This window comes from Microcebus murinus, chromosome 14 (genome assembly GCF_040939455.1).
Source record: "Microcebus murinus isolate Inina chromosome 14, M.murinus_Inina_mat1.0, whole genome shotgun sequence".
Taxonomy (NCBI): Eukaryota; Metazoa; Chordata; class Mammalia; order Primates; family Cheirogaleidae; genus Microcebus; species Microcebus murinus.
In genome coordinates this window covers 57,220,576-57,240,693 of record NC_134117.1, presented here as the reverse complement: position 1 = coordinate 57,240,693, position 20,118 = coordinate 57,220,576, and the positions used below count along the sequence as shown (strand labels likewise).

At 48.7% G+C, this 20,118-nt stretch overlaps 1 protein-coding gene across 1 annotated transcript in view; it reads right to left on the bottom strand.

Annotated features, from left to right (window-relative positions):
- The window catches only part of DLG5 (discs large MAGUK scaffold protein 5), a 116,710-nt gene that overhangs the window by 44,526 nt on the left and 52,066 nt on the right, over nt 1-20,118 (bottom strand). The window contains exons 3-5 of the mRNA XM_076010103.1: nt 15,055-15,217; nt 12,964-13,107; nt 12,135-12,318 (exon numbers count right to left, since the gene is read on the bottom strand). Coding sequence (XP_075866218.1) covers nt 12,135-12,318; nt 12,964-13,107; nt 15,055-15,217 — 491 coding nt within the window. The remainder of the gene's footprint in view (nt 1-12,134; nt 12,319-12,963; nt 13,108-15,054; nt 15,218-20,118) is intronic.

Here is a 20,118-nt window from a genome sequence, read left to right as displayed (position 1 = left end):
CGTGGGCACTGAGTCTGTAGCGGGGTTTCTGCAGGCCAACACTTCACGTGTTGTCCCGACTACATGCTGGGGGGACTGAGGCACCCTGTGAGACACCCCTGGGAGAGGACGCTTGGAAACTTGCCCCGGTCTCCTCTGGACTTTGCCCGTGTGCCTTTTCCCCCTTTGCTGATTTCGCTTTGTATCCTCTTGTTATAATAATTTTTTTTTTTTTTTGAGACAGAGTCTGGCTTTGTTGCCCAGGCTAGAGTGAGTGCCGTGGCGTCAGCCTAGCTCACAGCAACCTCAAACTCCTGGGCTCAAGCAATCCTCCTGCCTCAGCCTCCCGAGTAGCTGGGACTACAGGCATGCGCCACCATGCCCGGCTCATTTTTTCTATATATATTAGTTGGCCAATTAATTTCTTTCTATTTATAGTAGAGACGGGGTCTCACTCTTGCTCAGGCTGGTTTCGAACTCCTGACCTCGAGCTATCCGCCCGCCTCAACCTCCCAGAGTGCTAGGATTACAGGCGTGAGCCACCGCGTCCTGCCTCGTTATAATAATTTTAACCACCAAGTGCGATTATACCCCGAGTTTGTGAGTCCTCCTGGCAAGTCAGGGCCCGGGGATGGCGGTGGGGACCCCTAGCAGTACCTAGTACGTCCAGTACTGTTCTAGGTGCTAGTCACACTGGACAGGATGGAAAGACACTGTGCCCTGTGGACCTTTTACCCTAATGGGAAGATGTGAACAGACAGACAAAGAAAATAACTTCAGAGCATGAGGAGGACTATCAAGAAAGTAAATAAAATAGGACAGTGGGCTGGAGAGAGACTTGTGAGCAGCAGAGTGGAAGGCTGAGACAGAGGCTGGGGCCTGGGGAGGGCTCTCTAAGGAGCTGACTTCTGAGTTTGTGTGCAAATGAAGAGCAGGTGCAAGAGCACATCTGGCAGAGGGGAGAGCATGTGTAAAGGCCCTGAGGCAGGAGCCACCAGACGTATTGTAGGGACAAAGAGACAGGCAGGCAGAGGAGCTGGAGCCCTGTGCGCAAGGCAGAGTGGGTTCAAAAGGAGGCTTGGAGAAGAGGACACACAGCAAAGGCTGTATCCTGAGTGAGGTGGGAAGCCACAGAGAGTTTTAAAAGCAGGAGGGTGTTCTACTCAGAATCACAGGTACTAAAGGTTCATGCCTGGCACTGTTCTAGAGAAAGAAAGTGAAAAAAAAAAAAAAAAAACCAAGACAAGTTAAGCAGTTGACATGGGGCCCGCTGCTGCTTCTGCTGAGCACCTCAGGGACCCGAGCCCCTGGGTGAGTCACTCCACCTCTCCCGTTTCAGTTTCCTGATTTCTCAAATGACAGGACGGAACCAGAAAAGCTGGCTTGGCCCTTCCGGCTCCAGCGGCCCAGCAATGGCCTGGCTTGTTCAGGAGGGCCCTGAGTTACCAGATCTTTGCAGCCGGGAGAAGCAGCACCCGGGACTAGGGAGTGCTCCCTGTGCAGACGGGGTTGGCCCTCAACAAACACAAAAAGCAAGTATCACAGAGACGAGGAGAGTGAGCCCATGCCTCTGAGACCTAAGCACTAGACCCTGGGACCGCAGACTGGTAAAGAGGAGGTCATCTCAGAAACCGGCTCATTTCTCTGCTTCCATTAAATAGCTCAGAAAAGAAAGAAAGAAAAAGAAATCAGCTCATGTCAGGCTCGTTCTTTTTCCTTTTTCTTTATTTTTAAAGCAGAACTCTTTTTTTCAAGGGATAGCTTAACAAGGCCACCAAAATACAAAACTCATTTTAAAAAGTAGCATATAGGCGCCTCCGGCAGTTAAAACCTTCATTGTTTTGTAGAAAGGCTCACTGTTGCAGAACAGGAATGCACACTGAGAAACCACTGACCCAGTCCCACTCTGCCATTTACAACTTCTTCTTCTTCTTCTTCTTCAAAAAAGGAATATTTTCCAAACACACAGGAAAGCATTGCAAATAATGTACCAAAATTGTACATACCCACTGCTTAGCTCTAATCTTAATATCTTACCACGTTTCAAACTGTTTTCAAAGAAATAAAACATCACAGGTGCTACTAAAGCCCCTACTGTACCCCTTTCTTTGTCAGGATGAATCACTCCCCTGAATTTGCTACGGATCATCTCCATACACAATATTACATTTATACTAGTATGTATTCAAAAATAACGATTTCATATTATAGGTGTTTCTTTTTATTCAATGCTGCTTTTGAGGTTCAGTCAAGTTGAGGCAGGTAGTATCTCACTGGCTCAATATATCACAAGAGACATTTATCTTGTCTCCATATATATATATATTTTTGTTTTTTTGGCTGTAACAAATAATACTGCCATGAACATGGTTGTACACATCCCCTTCCCACACGTGTGAGGTTTTTCTCTGAATACCCAGGGGTTGGGTGGCTAAGGCTTGGGGTAGGCGTTTTTCGCACCTGCTGGACAATACCAAATTGCTCTCCGAAGTGGAGATGCCGAGTTACACCGCCACCGGCTCTGGGTGGGAGTTCTGGGAGTTACTGTCACCAACGCATCCTCGCCAGGATGTCAAAAAGGTCAGAGCTTTTAAAAAAATTTTTATCTGTGGCAAAATACAGTAACATAAAATTTACCCTCTTGGGCACTTTGACCATTTTTAAGTGTGCAGTTTAGCAGTGTGAAGTACATTCACACTGTGTTGCAACCCATCTCCAGACCTTTTTCATCTTGCACAACTGAAACTCTACACCTATTAAACAACGACTCCCCCTTTTCTCCTTCCCCCAGCTGCTGGCGACCAACATCCTACTTTCTGTGTCTACGAATCTGGCTACTTATGATAACTCATCTATAAGTGGAATCATGCAGCATTTGCCTGTGACTGACTTACTTCACTTGGCACAATGTCCTCAAGGTCCACCCATGTTGTAGCATGTGTCAGAATCTCCTTCCTTTTAAGGGTTGGATAATATTCCATTGTACGGATGTGCCACCTTTTGTTTATCCACTCATTCGACAATGTATACCTGGGTTGCTTATACCTTGTAGCTACTATGAGGTGGTTAGATTTTTTTAAAGTATTGTCAATCCCATGAACAACAACAACAAAAAAATAGTATCTCTTTTTTTAAACTTACATTTCTCAATTACTAGAGAGAATGAGCAACTCTCCCTATGTTTACGGATTACACACATTTTCTCTTCCATGAATTGCCTGTTCAATTCCCTTGATTTTTCCTCCCTTCCTGCCCACCTTTCTTTCTCTCTGTATAAGTTATTTTTAAATTCCAGGTACTAATCCTTTTCAGCTATATTCATTTCAAATATATTCTCCCAGTGTGTGGCTTTTAAATTTGCTCACAGTATCTTGTTATGCTAAAGTTTCACATTTTAACGTGGTTAAATCTACCAATCATTTCCTACGGTTTGTGCTTTGATTGTTTTATTTAATAAATACTTTCCTTCCTATCTTGAGATCATAAAGACATCCTATTATTTTTTTCTAAAAAAGTATTAAGGTTTTCTTTTTCCCACTTAAATCTTAGCATGTGTGTGTGTCTGGTATGAGATGGAGGAGCTATAACATGATTCTTTTCCATAAATCACCTGGCCAACGAGACTCGGGCTGAGAGCAGGACAAAATGAGCACACCTGAATCCACCCAGTGCAGACAATGAGAACCAGAAGACACACTAGGGACATCACCTGGCAGAGCGCCCACCACTGAGCAGTGACAGGGCACCCCAGAAGAAGGGACAGACCCACAACCACACAGGTAATGGAGAGCACTCTGACATCTGGTCAACCAATGCCTTCTACCCATGTCTAAAAAAGGTCCAGGGTCTGGACTGGATAGCCCTGACTGGTAGGAAACACCTCAAAAACTCCAGTGAAAAATTCCTTTAAACGGTTTACTCTCCAAATATCCCCAAGCCAGGTGAGAACCCCAGTGGTTGCAAATGAGTCTGGGTTACTGCTGAACAAAGGCTGCTGCCGTTGCCTGAGTTCCCCACAAGGTGGCAGCCCTGGGTAGACCAGCAGAATGCTCTCCTGCAGTTGTCCTGCCTTCTGAGCTTCTTTAAGAAAGTTAGGGTTAGGAAAGAATTTCTTCAATCAAACAACCAAAGCACAAACCATAAGGAAATGATTGGTAGAGTTAACCATGTTAAAATGTGAAACTCTGGTATAACAAAAGACACTGCAAGCAAATTTAAAAGCCACATATTCAGGGAAGATATTTGCAATGAATATAACTGAATAGGATTAGTACCTGGAATTAAGTAAGGCAGCTCTGAGAAGCTGCAGGCTTCCTTCTGGGCTCTGGCCCAGCACAACCCACCTCGGCAGTGCACAGCAGAATCTGCCGTCTATACCAGGGCCTGGCCCTTCCTCACTGGGAAACAGTCCCTCAAACCCTAACCTTGAGGAGCCTGCATCCAAGCCTGCATGGCAATCCAAGGACAATTCGGGACCCGGTGAATCAGGCTGCCAGGGTGGGCCACAAACTCCCAGTGAGACAGGGCCAGGCGGGGGAAATCCCAGAGCAGACCCAGCGACCCTTTCTAGTGCTCAACCATCTTTGATGACATGGTGGGATCCAAGGCCAGAAAAGACCCCAGGGTGGCAGGGAGAGATCGGCCCTGTGCTGTTTCTACGATTACCTCCACGACTCATCCCACTGCACAGGTCTTGCATCCTGTGAGCTACGCCTGCCTCCCTGCAATTCCTAACCTCTGGTTCTGCTGCTAGCCTTGGAATCAAATAGAGTATTCCCACAGGACAGCCTCCAGATATTCAAAGAGGCTCACAGGCCCCCAAGCACTTCTCAGATTTTCTCTATAAGGAGGGCTCAGGATCATGTCTGTGCTATGTCATCAATGGCCACAGTTAACTCCAGAGAATCTGAAAAACAATCTCATCTATTGGTCTAGAATGTTTCCTTTTCCTCCTTAGAAGATTGTGTTCTTAGATATTCCTGCATGCACACCCACACACAGGCACACGCACATACGTGTACACGCACATGCACACACACACACATAACTGCAGCCAAACGTTTGGCTTTCTGGCAAAGTCTAGTGGAAGAGAGAACATTTAAATTTGGCCCAGAATTTTAAAATGGAAGACAACAAACTTCTCCCGTTGGGCAGGCAGCAGTCTTCAGAGACGATTCCCAGGCCTGTGCCCAGAACAGATGGGTGGGGAGCAGCCTGGGAGGGGGCTGGAAAGCACACGTGGTGGGAGGGAGGGGACACAAAGACAGCCACAGGCTGAGCTGCTCCCCACAGGGAGCGGGAGAAGAGAAAGGCCCTCTGGCTCCTCTCTGAGCTTCCCGGTGACAGACGCCCCCCAGAGACCAAGGGCATTAATCCAGGATACCTGGGAAAAGAAAGTTGACTCATGAATTATTATATAAGAAAAAAGTACACTTTGAAGACAGCGGAAAAGGCAAGGGGGAGGGGGAGAGAGGGAGAGGGAGAGGGAGAGGGGGAGAGAGAGAGAGGGAGGGAGAGGGAGGGCAGGCTTTACAGGTTTCCCAAATAAACTGGCAGAACCTATGAAAAAGTAAATGTGTGTTGCCTTGAACCCAGCAATTTCACCTGTGACAACCAAACTGGAAAATATGATGCACAAAAGAGTATAAAGACATATGTGTGTCCACTGAAAAATTGTCCGTAAGGGGAAAGGTGTTGACAACCAAGACATCGACATACACAGAATGGGATCAACATCGTCCTGACCACAGGGCTATGAAATACCTTTTCAGATGTTCGCATTTACAGAAAATGTAAGGAGACCCACGGTATATTGTAGGATTAAAAAAAAATGGCAGGTAAAACAAAAACAAGAACAACAACAAAAGAAAGGGCAGGTTTCAGGAAATAAAAACAAAATCATATGTTAAATAAAACAAACAAAAAAACATCTACAAGGACACACGTCCCAAGTGGCTGACATAGAGGCCAGTCATTTCTACAAAGTAAAGCCGGGGCTGAGGAAGGGCCTTCATTATTGTCTGAAGCTTTTTCTTTTTTTACCAAAGAATATGCATCATTTCAGTTGGAAGGGAAAGGGAAAGATGCAAAACTATCCCCTACTTTGCTTCCCCAACCAAGGCTTGTCAATCTCTGCCCAGGATCTCCTGGACATCTCTGGTGCAGTCCAGAAAAATCCAAGGTGGTGCATCCTGACTGCCCGGACCAGAGACAGAACCGCCAGGCTGCGGCCCTCCCCCGTCACTCACCAGGACAAAGCACCTGTCTGCGACGGCCCAGGTCCAACCCCCCCTTTCCGGGGCTGCCTCATTTCCTCTGAGATAAATCATGCAGAGGCTGGGGGGCCTGCAAATCCCTCCAGCAAACATGCAAGTCAAACAGCACCATTTCCCCGCAAGGGCCTCTTCAAGTTTACAAGGCGTGGGAGGAACCGGGCAACAAAACTGGCCTTGTCCTGCGAGGTGGACCTTTGCCCCCAGTCCCGGTGGGGAGTAAGCCTGTAGCCACCAAGTCCCCTGCTTCCTGTGCCGCTGCCCTACATCACTGAGTGGTCCACAGCCCGGCCTGTAGCCCACACCTGGAGAAGGTGAGAAGGGCTGGGCTGGGGAGGGCCGGTGGCCCAGCAGCTCAGAGACGCTCCCACTCCCTGCAGCGGCCAGGCCTCCTCTCCCGGGGGCCAGGACTCTCAGCCGCCAGGACTAATCCCTCCCCAGCCCCTGCCTCCGCGGACCACAGCTGTAGGAAAAGGAGAGCAAGGAATGGGGTGGAGGGGTGGGGCAGATGGTGAAGGAGAGGGGAGGGAATGGGAGGGAGTCCGTCTGCATGCTCGCAGGTCTGCCGCAGACAAGGGGAGGCAAAGAAACTTTACACCTCGGGAGCATTTTTTTAATGACAAGGTGAAAATTGGAGGCTTTTTTTCTTCTCGGTTATAATTTACATACCACACAACTCACCCTTCTTAAGTGGGCAGTTCAGTGGTTTCACAAGGTTGTGGAGCCACCCACTACTACCATCTAATTCCAGAACATTTCCGTCACCCCAAAACAAACCCATGCCCATCAGCGTCACTCCCACGCTCCCGAGCCCGAGACAACCACGAATCTACTTTCTGTCTCCTCGGGCTTCCCTGTTCTGGACATTTCATATAACTGGAACCATAACACGCGCTCGGTTTAGTGGCCGGTTTCTTTCACTCCCCATAACGTCTTTGAAGCTCACCCACAGTCCAGCACGAGCCAGCACTGCACTGCCTTCCACACTGAATGATACTCCACTGTGTGGATGTACCACATGTTACTTACCTGTTCACTAGTCACGGGCATCTGTGCGGTTTCCACTTTCCGGCTGTTATGAATAATGCTGCCACATAACGTTCACAACTCCAAGTTTCTATGTGGACACATATTTTCAGTTCTCTTGAATATAATCTTAGAAATGGACTTGCCAGGTCATCTGCTGACTATGTTTAACTTTTTGAGGAATCCCTAGATTGGTTTCCACAGTGGCTGGGCCATTTATTCTAGCCATGTACAAGGGTTCCAGTTTCTGCAAGTCCTCTGTGAGGCAGAGTCTAATCCAGACTGGACAGGACTCGGATAACAGCAACGACAGCAGCATGCATGTACTGGGTGCTTCGTACACAGGGCAGCGGTGCCGGGGCTTGTGTGCAGCACCAGCCTCCTGCCAACCCTGTGACAGTGACTCTGCTGTGCAGAGAAAGCCCCAACCTCACACTTTCCAGGAAGGCTGGGGGACTGCCCTTGGGCCAAGACGGAGCCGCAGACACATCAGAAATGATGAATCGCTCAGAGAATAAAATCCAAACTAAACCCCAAGGCAAAAGGTTAACTGAGCCAAGTTTAGACCAAGGTGAAAAACAAAGTCAAAAGGCAAACGAGTAAGGGAAGAAAGCAGGGGCCGGGCACGGTGGCTCACGCCTGTAATCCTAGCACTGTGGGAGGCAGGAGGATCGACTGAGCTCAGGGGTTTGAGACCAGCCTGAGCAAGAGTGAGACCCTGTCTCTACTAAAAATAGAAAAATTAGCGGGGTGTGGTGGTGTGCATCTGTAGTCCCAGCTACTCGGGAGGCTAAGGCAGGAGGATCGCTTGAGCCCAGGAGTTGGAGGTTGCTGTGAGCTAGGCTGATGCCATGGCACTCTAGCTCAGGCAACGGAGTGAGACTCTGTTGTCCCCAGAAAAAGAAAAAAAGAAAAGAAAGGCAAACAAGCAAGTAGGATGCAGGGTACAGGAGAAGGGGGCTGGAGGGGGGGCACCTGCCCTCAGGTGGGGGCGGTCACCACTCACACCCCAGCCGGGGCTCCTCTCCTCGCAGATTAACCACAGCACCCCCATTCTTACCTGCTTCACAGCTGGATTCCTCCAAAGGATTTCTTTTGAGGTAAAAAATATTTTTGCCTCTAAAACATCAAAACCTTGCAGCTTTAAATCTGTTTGCTCTAGGGAGCTCCATGAACACACAGGAGCAAGGGTCCCCGCTGGGGGAATTCAGTGGGATTCCCAGCAGGGCTAACCTTGGTATTTGTCTCATTCCGTCCTTAAAGCAAGGCTCCAAGAGCACCCCGCCCACCTCCTGAACCGCCACAAGGATGGGGAAAGTCAGGTGCGGAGCAGGGCCACAGCCTCTATGAGACCAGGCAGCAGGTGGAGGGGTGGAGTCTCCCGGCTGTGCCGCACGGATTCCTGCTGCCCTGGCCAGCACTTGCCTCTCCTTCCAGAAACCTCTTCCATCACCAAGACTCAGTCAAGAGTAAACACTAACCTCTGCCCCGCAGCCACTGGGCCTGACCTCCCACAACCAGTTCCCCCATCAGAGGCCTCGCAAAAAAGACGTCTAATGGCCCAAAGTCTAGGTCCCTCACTGAGCCTGCCCTGGGGACTCCACACAGGACCTCAGCAAGTATTAAGAAAGTAAACAATGAAAGCAAGTTTTTCAACAGAATGTAGTTCACAGTAGGAAAATACTGCAAACAGCCCAAGAGGCAGCCAACAGCAGACTGGCTACGTCGGTTCGAGTGCTTCTGTGTAACTCGGTACCATGCAGCAGTTAAAAACAACAAGGTAGAATCTGAGCTAAAACAGAAAGATGCACCTGATATATTAAACAAACAAAAATGTTAGCAACGAAATGTATGATGTCACTTCGCAAAATAAGTTTCCAAGAATGTGAAGGGTTCTATACATACAGATAAAAATCTCAAACGTTTCACTGGCAGTATACTCACGGTACTTTATCAATGTGCAGCAAGACTGAAGAAATCATTTTTTTAATTTCTGTATTGTTTGATTCTTTTATTGTTTGTTACAAGGTGCATATAAATTTCACAATTTAAAATTAGTAAACGGACAGGAATCATAGGAATCCAGCTGTGAATGACCAACCTGAGCAAGAGTGAGATCCTGTCTCTACTAAAAATAGAAAGAAATTAATTGGCCAACTAAAAATATACAGAAAAAATTAGGCGGGCATGGTGGCACATGCTGTAGTCCCAGCTACTTGGGAGGCTGAGGCAGCAAGATTGCTTGAGCCCAGGAGTTTGAGGTTGCTGTGAGCTAGGCTGACACCACTTACTCTAGCCCAAAGTGACAGAGTAAGACTCTGCCTAAAAAAAAAAAAAAAAAAAAAGTAAAAGCAAGCCCTTCCTTTCCTTTTTCTGAACTATGTAACATCAAGCCATCAGGAGAGGCAGAGCAAGACAGGAGACTGCACATGGGGAGTGGCCCCAGAGTGGTATCAAGGCCAGCACTGGGCAGGGAGGGTCCTGCAGGGGCGAGGCCTGGGAGAGAGGGGCATGCTGAGGGCGCCCTCACAGGTGGGTGGGGGGGTGGCCTGTGGAGGTGGGCACACACGGGTGGACTGATCAAGTAAATAAGTGAGAATCACAGTAATCGGGCTTCTGGCTGCTATTGTTAAAGGGAGTTACAAAAATAGGGTGAAAACCAGAATGAACTTGTGGTCTTGGATTAGAATGGAAAGTGTCCATGTGAACTCATAGTTTTCCATCTATGTATCTCATATAGAAATGTGGCTATAAGAGTGTGTGGTGGGAGGGTCTGGGAGCAGTGAGGACCCAAGACCTAAAAGCAGACCCGGCACTCTGACCTTGCTTCCGAATACTATTCTCCATTAAAAGGAGTGAGGACTCGTTGGAGAAAAGGCCTACTACCAGGGAAATTAAAAAATGAGCACGGAACAGCTTATTGTGCCAAAGAGCAAGAAAGTGCTCAAAGAATGAAGCGACATGTCAAAAAGATGGGGCGGGGGGAAGACGGGGAAGCAAGCTTAAAGGGGCTCCCACCACCCATAATGGGTTACAGCCCATTGAGTAAAAGAGGAAACCAGGAGTCCAAGTAGAGAGAGAGAGATAGATCGATCGATCGAAGTCGGGCAGGCAAAAGGAAACGAGCAACCCTACAGTGGAAGCCTGAAGACACCACCTTAGCCAAGTGATTAAGTAACACCATCAGTAATGGGTCACATCAAACCAAGTCCCAATCAGCAGGACGCAATGAGAAGAACACAGTATCAGTACTTTGATATGCCTATCAAAGTATGTACACTGAATCCAACCACTAGGATCAGACGAATCCAAGTTGAGAGGCATCCTACAAAATAACTGGCCTATAATCTTCAAAAGCATCAGGTCATGACGGTCAAGGAAAGCCAGAGGAACTGTCCCCGACCAAAGGAGACCAAAGAGACACGACAATCAAATGCACGGCTTTATTTGGGCCCCTTTCCTATAAAAACTGCTTGAGACTGGCAAAGCTTGGCGGTGTCTGCTGATTGATGGCCGCCATGTGTCATCATTAATTTCCTGATGTCGATGTTTGTATTTCTGTTGTATAAGAGAACATCCTTGTTTGTAAGAAATATACACATTAGCATATGGGGCACCAGGTTGGCAATTTACTCTTTTTTTTTTTTTTTCAGACATTGTCTCGCTTTGTTGCCCAGGCTAGAGTGAGTGCCGTGGCATCAGCCTAGCTCACAGCAACCTCAAACTCCTGGGCTCAAGCGATCCTCCTACCTCAGCCTCCCTAGTAGTTGGGACTACAGGCATGCGCCACTATGCCTGGCTAATTTTTTGTATATATATTTTTAGTTGGTCAATTAATTTCTTTCTATTTTTAGTAGAGACAGGGTCTCGCTCTTGCTCAGGCTGGTTTCAAACTCCTGCCCTCGAGCGATCCGCCCGTCTCGGCCTCCCAGAGTGCTAGGATTACAGGCGTGAGCCACTGCACCCGGCACCCGGCCGGCAATTTACTCTTGAATGACACACTGTAAGTTTGTAAGTTTCACGATTAAAATTTTTAAAAACTATAAATGAAAAGAAAGTAATAAAATAACGTTATGCTAAATTAACAGGCCAGTTCAGACTGTTACACAATAGCTTGTTTTGAGCAAGCCTCAATAGTCCTGCTTTCGCTCAGGGACCATAAATGATTTCTGATGGGGATACAGTTCTCTGCCAAGCTAGCCCTCCGCTGCAGTGCTGGGAGGATGCTCTGTCTCCCCTTGGGGACGTCTTCCAACCCCAAATACCCAACCATCTATGACACGGAGCGTGTCATCTGCCCTTTCCGTATCCCCGGGCAGCCTGCACAGCTCCAGACTGTAAGCTACAAGAGGGGAGGGACTTGCCCACTCACAGCAAGCCCGAGCGCTGACTGGCCTGCTACTCTTGCCTTCGTCAACACCAACCAAGAGCTGAACAAACCAACTAATGTGGAATACGAGAGCTGCAAAAGCAAGAGGCCACACTCCCACCAAAAAAACCCGAGAATTGCTCCATCTCATATTTGCACAGGGCTTTAGTATTTACAAGCTTCGTTCCATCTGTGATCTCATGTGATCCACACAAAGGAAATAAGCTACCAGCCTCAGACTGAGCCAAATCCCTCTGCTACGCACCATGCAGCACACCGCAGGGTGCCCCCTCTTCGGTAGCCCCTGCGATGGTCACAGTGATCCACTACACGTGATGCTTTGATTAACCTTTGTGCCCGCGTTGGACTGCAGCTTCCAGGAGAGCCAGGGCCGAGTTTCCATTCACAGACACCCCAGAAATACTTGCTAACTGATCAAGGGTGGGTGGGTGGCACCCCTTGGTCTGCCCCCCGCCGCCCGGCCCTACCTGCTGCTGCTGGGCCCGGAGGTCGCCGATCTCCTTCTGGTCCTCCTCGTGGAGCCGCTTCATGTCCTCCCAGGACTGCTGCAGCAGGTTACGCTCCCGCAGCAGCTGTCCGTTCTCCCGCCTCAGCATGTCCACGTCGTCCTTCAGCTGCGTCTGGGCGCTCAGCAGCCGGCTGTGGAGTGTGCTGAGACACCCCCCCTCGCGGTGAGCCCAGCAGGCCCCTCACCCCCCACCTCAAAGCATCACCAGCCCCTCCCGGTCCCAGCACTCCTAATAAATACACCGGCGGGAGCCAATGGCAGCCAAAGTCTGCTAACAGCCAAATTCCAGGAACACCCAAACTGCTTTTTACAAACGTGACACCAAAATGGGCACATGCATCTGCGAGGAAAGGAGATCAGCCCCTCCCTGGCACAGACGTGGCACATCCAGGTACTGGGGCCTGAGAAACGTCAGCAGCTGGGCAGGTGAACACCCCCAGAGGGGCGCCTGGAGACCCAAGGAAAGCAGCCCCATCGGCCTATCCCTCGGGGACAAGCTGCAGTGAAGCCCCTGGACAGAGGCCCAGCGATCGCCCGACCCCCTGCCTCACGTGCTAAATCACTTTCCTGCCTGCTAGGCTGGTCATGAGATGGCATGAAGGGTTAATAGCTTCATTTTACACTCAGGAAAACTGAGGCCCAAAGGCACAAAGCCACCTGCTGAAGGCAGACTGCTGGCTAAGAGGCAGGGCAGGACCAGAACCAGAACCCGGCTCAAGTCGTAGGGAAGGAGGACAAGGGCGGCCATCCGTGGGAGTGGGGGGTCTGGCCGAGCGGGTGGCACTCACTGGTAGAAGTCGGTCTCCTTGGCCACCTCCTCGCACCTCTTCAGGGCGTTGGTGTGCTGGTTCTGCAGGCTCTGCAGGTCCGACATGGCCCGCACGCACTGGATCTTCAGCCGCTCGTAGTCGGGATTGAGCCTGTGGTAGGGCCTGACCCAGACAGCAAACAGCCCGTGAACACAGGCCCCAGGATTCACGATGACACCATGTCCTGGATCATCCCAACCCAGTGGTTCCCAAATACTGGTCTCCCGTGCTTGTCACACTCGGATGTCCTGGCCTCCCCACACCCACGGAACCAGAGCCCCCAGGACGGAGGGAGCCTTGGCTGCCCGAGCCCCCCGGCATGGGGAGCTCAGAGAGTGCCGCCTTGATCCCTAGGAGCTTCAGGTCCATGCGACAGGTCTGGGCCACCAGACACCCGTGATGATGTCTCCTCTCTTTACAACAGCGATTCTCAATCTTGGGCACACATTAAAATACCAATGCCCAGACCAATTACATCAGCATCTCTGGGGATGTGACCGAGACATCAGGCTTTTTTAAAACACCCCAGAGGATTCCAGTGTGCAATCAAGCTGAAAACACCCGCCACTAGCAGTGGTTCTCAAAGTGGGCCTCATGGCTCTGCGGCACGGTCAGAAATGCAGATGCTCAGGTCTAGCCCCGGATCTCCTGAGTCAGATGTGCTGAAGAGGGAGAAGGACAGCTAGCAACCTGTGCCTGGACAAGCTCTCTGGGTGATTCTGGTGCACGCTCAAGTTGGAGAACCCGTTCCATAGAGCAGAAGTCAGCAAACTTCCTTTGTGAAGGGCCAGATAGTGAACACTTGAGGCTCTGCAGGCCGTACAGTCTCTGCTGCAACCACTCGACTCTGGCCTCGTACATGAAAGCAGCCAGAGACAGTAGGCAGACCAATCAGCACAGCTGTGTTACGATAAGATTCTATTTACAAAACAGGCAGCGGGCCACAGTGTGGTGACTCTCCTGTGCTAGCACATCCACGTCTTCACCCGTCCTGCCTTTGTGCCGTGTGACTGAGGGGACAACCTCAGACAAACAACCTCGGGGACCGGGCTTTGCAGCCCTGACATCAGCCCTGAGTCACAGACCCTCAACGCTCCTAAAGGCAGGAGGTGAGATCAAAGTGTTTAAGCCAATCCCCCACCCCTCAAGACACCCACCAGCACGGGAGCTAAAATATAAACTGCTCTGTGTCCCTCCTCCTTCTCCAGGAAGTCCTCTTGGACTACGCAAGTAGATAAAGACTTCCTCTGCCCCGCCCCACGGGCTGCCCTTCCCTGGTATCTACTGCTAAATCCTAACAAAGCAGCAAAGATTTTCTTCAAAACAACAAAGACACCAGGAAGAACGTGCCCTTTCTAAAACACACACGTGGCAGGGGAAAATGTAATGCATTTGTGATGCATTTACAAAGCACATAAAGCTTAACTCGACTGAGGCAGGACGGGGTCTTGTGGGCGACACTGATGGACACACAGAACCGCCACGGGCTCCGCGGTGGGATGCCTGTCCCCGTGGGGCAGGGGCTCCACACGGCAGCAGACAGGGGATGAAGAGGGAGGCACGCTGTCCCTGGGCTGCAAGGCGGAGGCCTGGAGAGAGGCAGGGGCAAGCCCGAGGCCACCTGGCCATCCAGGGAGGAGGCACCAAAGCAGGACCAGGCACCCCCAGCTGCCATCGAGACCACCCACAAGCACCCGCCAGGCAAGAAGCAAGGGCTGGGGGGCTGGGCCCAGGCTCTTCTGCCACAAACACACACCAGCGCCCACCTGGCACACAGGCACACCACTGTCGAAGGCCTCCCCATATGTACGATGGGGACACACCCCCAGCCCCCAATTTTGGTTTGGAGGAGGCGAGACAAACCTGTGCCCACTCCCCTAGCCTGCAGGTACTGCCTCTGGGGCGCACCTCTGGATGTCACATGAGGGCAAGGGGGCACTCCGGAGGTGTAGCCGGGACCCCTGGGAGCTAAAGGTAAGTGGCGGGGGGGGAGGGAGCGCTGGCATCAGGAGGGTGACCCCGGCCCACGGGGCCCAGGCAGGGGAGCTGGGTGCTGGGTGCGATGACTACCTTTTGTCAAAGGCCGTCCCATGTGTTGCGAAAGCCAGGCGCTTGCGCAGCTCGTTCCTCTCTCGCGTCATCAGCCGCAGCTGGAGGGAGAGGCTCTCCACCTTCTCGTTCACCTGCTGGTCCGTGAGGAGGGGTGGCGGGGACGGCGCCTTCCCGGGGGTGCCTGCGGAAGGGGAATGACACAGTGAACTTGCACTCAGACGGCACTCGAGAGTGCCAGGCGCTGTTCTGAACTCTGCCTCATGTTAGCTACTGGTGACAACCACACGAGGTGGGCCCTGTTAGCATCCCTCTTTCACAGACGAGAACACTGAGCAAGAGAGAGTGAGAGGGGACACTGAGACCCAAGCCCAGGCCATGTGGCGCCAGCACGAAACGACCCCACGGACCCAGCACTGACTAAGGACCTGGGGGATGCACACTCTCTCTCCACCCTGCCTTTGACACCTCCAGGATGCAGCTATTCTGACCCTCACCCTTGCATCCTTTCCTGGTCTGGAAATGCCAGCTGTCACCCATCCCATGGACATGGCACGTGGGGCAGGACAGGCTGACTGAGCCCTGAGCAGAGTGTTAGACACAGCCTGGGGAGGAAGGCACACCTGGAACCCAGTGAAGCTCCTAAGGATCAGGGCAGCTGGCCTACGGGCCATATCCTCATCCTCCCCCACCCAGGGCTGGACACTCTGCACCTTCTGCAAGGCGTACAACCACCTGATGGACCTGCCCGACCAGCCCAGGTGCTCAGGTCTGGAGGAGGTTGCTAGCTCACAGGTGAGTAAGTGTGATGTGATGCAAGTCAGTCTTGAGCCCTCTGGGCTGCCTAGCCCTCAACAGGCCCTCATCACCTGTCCTAGGACAAAAGTGCCCTAAAGGGAGCCCCATGTCTTATGCTGTTAGCAAACAATAGCAGCCACCACCACCACCACCACCACCACCACCACCACCATCCCGACAAGATCCAAATCCATTTCTGGGAAGAAAGCAATCCAGCCATCTGGGGAGAAAGTACCTCACCCAAATTTCCCAAAAAGAGAGACTAACCCATGGAGTTTTTACACTTAACCCTATCAGTACGGCCACCTGCTACCTCACCTAAGCCTGAGAAATCCCCGGTGGGGTGAGAAGAGCTCTCAGTGGCCATGCACTTTGCAGACGTGATCCGGGCAGCTGACTCACCCCGGGGACAACACAGGTGTCTTCCCAGGAGACCAAGATGTGCAAAGGGCATGATGGCTCTTCTGGCCCTCTATGCCATCCTGACCTCCCCACCCCCTCCTCGCTGATCCTTGTCTGCTAACTGCTCACGCAAACCAAGTGTCCCCAAAACAAAAGCTGTGGGCTTGGGCCTCTGGGGAGGCCAGGGAGGAAAGGGAGTGTGACACTGTGCATGACAAGCCAGACCACAGGAGGCGGCGGGGGCCTCGAGCTATCAGCTCAGCCTTCCTCAGCCTCTTTAGAAGGCGGTACCCCACCAGCTAAATCTAGCACCCCCTGCAATGTGCGCTACCCTCGTACGCCCCACGGCGGGCGACGTTCTGGTCAACGACTGACTGAATATATGACAGCAGTCCTATAAGATCATAATGGAGCTAAAAAGTTCCTGTCACCTAGTAAAGTCTGGATGGTCCTGACCCCACAAAAGCCTAGACTAAGGTGTGTGTGCCTGAGTTTTCAACAAAAAAAGTTTTAAAAGTACAAAAAAAAATTTTTTTGAATACGAAAAGTCTTAAAGAATAAGGATATAAAGAAATAAAATATTTTCGTATAGCTGTACAATGTGTTTTAAGCTAAGTATTGCGAGAGCCAAAAAGGTTTTAAAAATTTATGAGTTTATAAAGTTAAAAAGTTACAGTAAGTTAAGGTTAATTTATTATTGAAGAAAGAAAAATATTTCTTATAAACTTAGTGTGGCCTACGTGTACAATATTTATAAAGTCTACAGCAGTGTTCAACAATGTCCCAGACCCAGACCTTCACATTCACCCACCACTCACTCACTGACCCACCCAAAGCAACATCCAGTCCTGCAAGCTCCAGTCATGGTAAGTACCCTAATACGGGTGTACTCTTTTCTATCTTCTATACCGTATTTTTACTGTATCTGTTCTATGCTTACAGGATGTTTAAATACATAAATATTTACCATTCTGTTACAACTGCATTACTGTGTATTCATATTAGTAACATGCTGGACAGGTTTGTAGGCTAAGGAGCAAGAGGCTATACCGGGGTGGGGAGCCTACAGCCTTAAGGCCACATGTGGCCTTCTAGGTCCTTAAGTGTGGTCTTTTGACTGAATCCAAATTTTACAGAACAAATCCTTTTATATTTATTAATATATTTTTGTCCGTCTTTTGTATTTTTATTTTTAAAATCAATGTATTTAAAATACCAAAGAATAAGTTTCAACAAAATAACCCTTCCAGATTGACTACCACAATTACAAGCCATTAAGGGCTAAACTGACAGTTGCTACGCTCGTGATTTAGTTCTTACTCCCCCCGCCTGACTGGCGCCACTCCTGCAGGAGGCTGGTTGGTGAGAGTTTATGGGGGTAGCACTCTGGTCTGTTATCAGCCTTTGACAACAGTGCACCGTGTTTCTGTCTGAAGCAGATTTTGCACTCAGTTGCACAGCTCGACAGTATTTTTTAATTCCGTCTGCTTAACAGCCCATGATGTCAAAGAAGACCAAGAGAACGCTGAAGGAAGAAAACAGACTTTTTAAGGAGGATTGAGAATTGCAGTATTATCTTGTTTCTGCTAAAGATAAGATGATTTGCTTGCTCTGTGATACTGCAATATCAACATTAAAGAAATTCAATGCTCATCAGTAATACAACACTCATGAGCACCACAAATATTTTAAATTAAGAGGGAGAAGTGCAAAAGGTTGCACTGCAGAAATGAAAAGATGAAAAGCAAAAGCAAATTCAATTCTTTCAAGCAGCAATAAGACCTGAAAATACTGCCCCTGAAGCAACTCATAAAGCAGCTTATATACTCAGGAAAAAAAAGGGAAGCCATTCAGTGATGTAGAAATTGTGAAAAAATGCACTGTCAAAGTTATAGGATATTTAGACCCTTAAAGTGTTTCAAAGTACAGACAACTGCCTCTTTCAAGGGGCAGTTGATCGGCAGCATGAGTTAGCCTTCAACTTAACAGAACAACTTCATGCAATAATTCGAAAGGAAAATATATATTATTCAATCACTTCAGATGAATAAACTGATACTACTGACTCAGCACAGGTTTTATACTTCATTCAGGTCGTAATAGAATACTTGAGTTACTTGGTTTGGGCACTCCCGCAAACAGAACACAGGGAATAGGTATCTTCAACAACTTTCAATATAAATGTCCTGAAGTTGGACTGGATTTGGTAAATTTAATGTGTATACACTTACCTTATGTGACAGGAAAACCTGACGGGTTTATTGCACACATTAAAAAATTATTAACAGATCCAGATGCTCTCATTTCTTTTCACTGTATCTTGCATCAGCAAAATCTCTGTGCTAAAGCTACTATTTTAAGTGATACTTTGCAACAACCTACAAGTATTGTTAAATATTCATATATTCGTGCAAATGCAACAGGGCATCCTCAGTTTTGTAGCGTGCTAAAATTGAACAACGAGTTCAACTATTTAGTGTGGATTTGCCATATCATTCTAAAGTGTGCTGGCTATCAGAGGGACAGGTGTTAGGCAAAATTTTATTTCTGTGAGAACAGATAGTTAAATTTTATGAAGAACAGAATCAGCAATGTGAATTATTGCAAGAAGACTTCTACAGGAATGTAGCACTTCTGGGTGACATCGTGCCAGATCAAAATGACTTGAATATTTCTTTGCAAGGTAAATCTAAGTCTACATACGATATGTGGCAAAATAAGCCAAGCATTTCGAAAAAAATCTATCTTTTTTCAAAACACTTCTTCTTCAAAAGGAAACTCTGGATGAACATTTTCCCCAGTTAGCAAAGGTCACTGATGAGCAGGATGATACATGCAAATCATTTGAAGAATACAAAGCTGTTACAGACCTATTAATTGGAGAGTACAATGAACATTCACTGACTTTGAGAATCATGACATCACACTCAAATTAGTGTTTCAGCCTCACCTACTTGGTATCACCAAGGCACCTGAAGAACTACAGATGGAATCGATTGAGCGCTCAGTAAATGACATTTTAAAGTTTAGTTTGATGCTAAGAAAGATCCCACAGAAATATGGAAAAATGCAGTGGAATACCCACACCTTTTGCTACATGACTGGAAAATGCTTTCTTGTTTTTCAACTACTTATTGCTGTGAATCTACATTCTCCTACCTAACCTCAATCAAGGCACCTTTAAGGTTACAAATGACTGCTACCCATCTAGAGGTAACTGAAACTGCAGACCTCCATGCTACAACCAAACATTCAAATGCTTTCCAACAAAAAGCAGACACAGCAAAGTCATTAAAAGGTTAGTTAACTTTAAGATTAAATAGCTTTCATTTTTTTTTTTGAAATTATTAAGTACATAGTAGTTGGATTTTTACAGAATAATGGATATTTTTAAGTATATCTAATTGAAGTTTCTTGAATGTGGCCTTATTTGATAACAGCTAAATTAACATGGTCTTTCAACATGAAAAGGTTCCCCACCCCTGTGCTATAGCATACAGCCTAGGTTCATAATAAGGCTCTACCATCCAGGTTGGTGTAAATACAATCTAGGATGTTCACACATTGAGGAAGTCACTAACGATGCATTCATTTCTCAGAACTTATCCCCACTGTTAAGCAACACGGGCCTGTATTTTAAAGCCACAACCATCATGGCAACCAGGATACCTATGCTCCAGACCAGAACTTTGGGTCAGAATATTTCCTGGAGGTGGGGCCAGGGATCAGCATTCCCCAGGAGCATCTCCTCTTCCCAATGTGGTCTACCCTACAGCTTCAGAAGCCTTCCCTCATCTTTCCCCAGAAGACCCTGGAGCCTCACTCCTGCGCCCAGCAGTTTTGGAAGGCAGGCTGGTTACAGCTCTGAGCCATCTGATGGGCAGC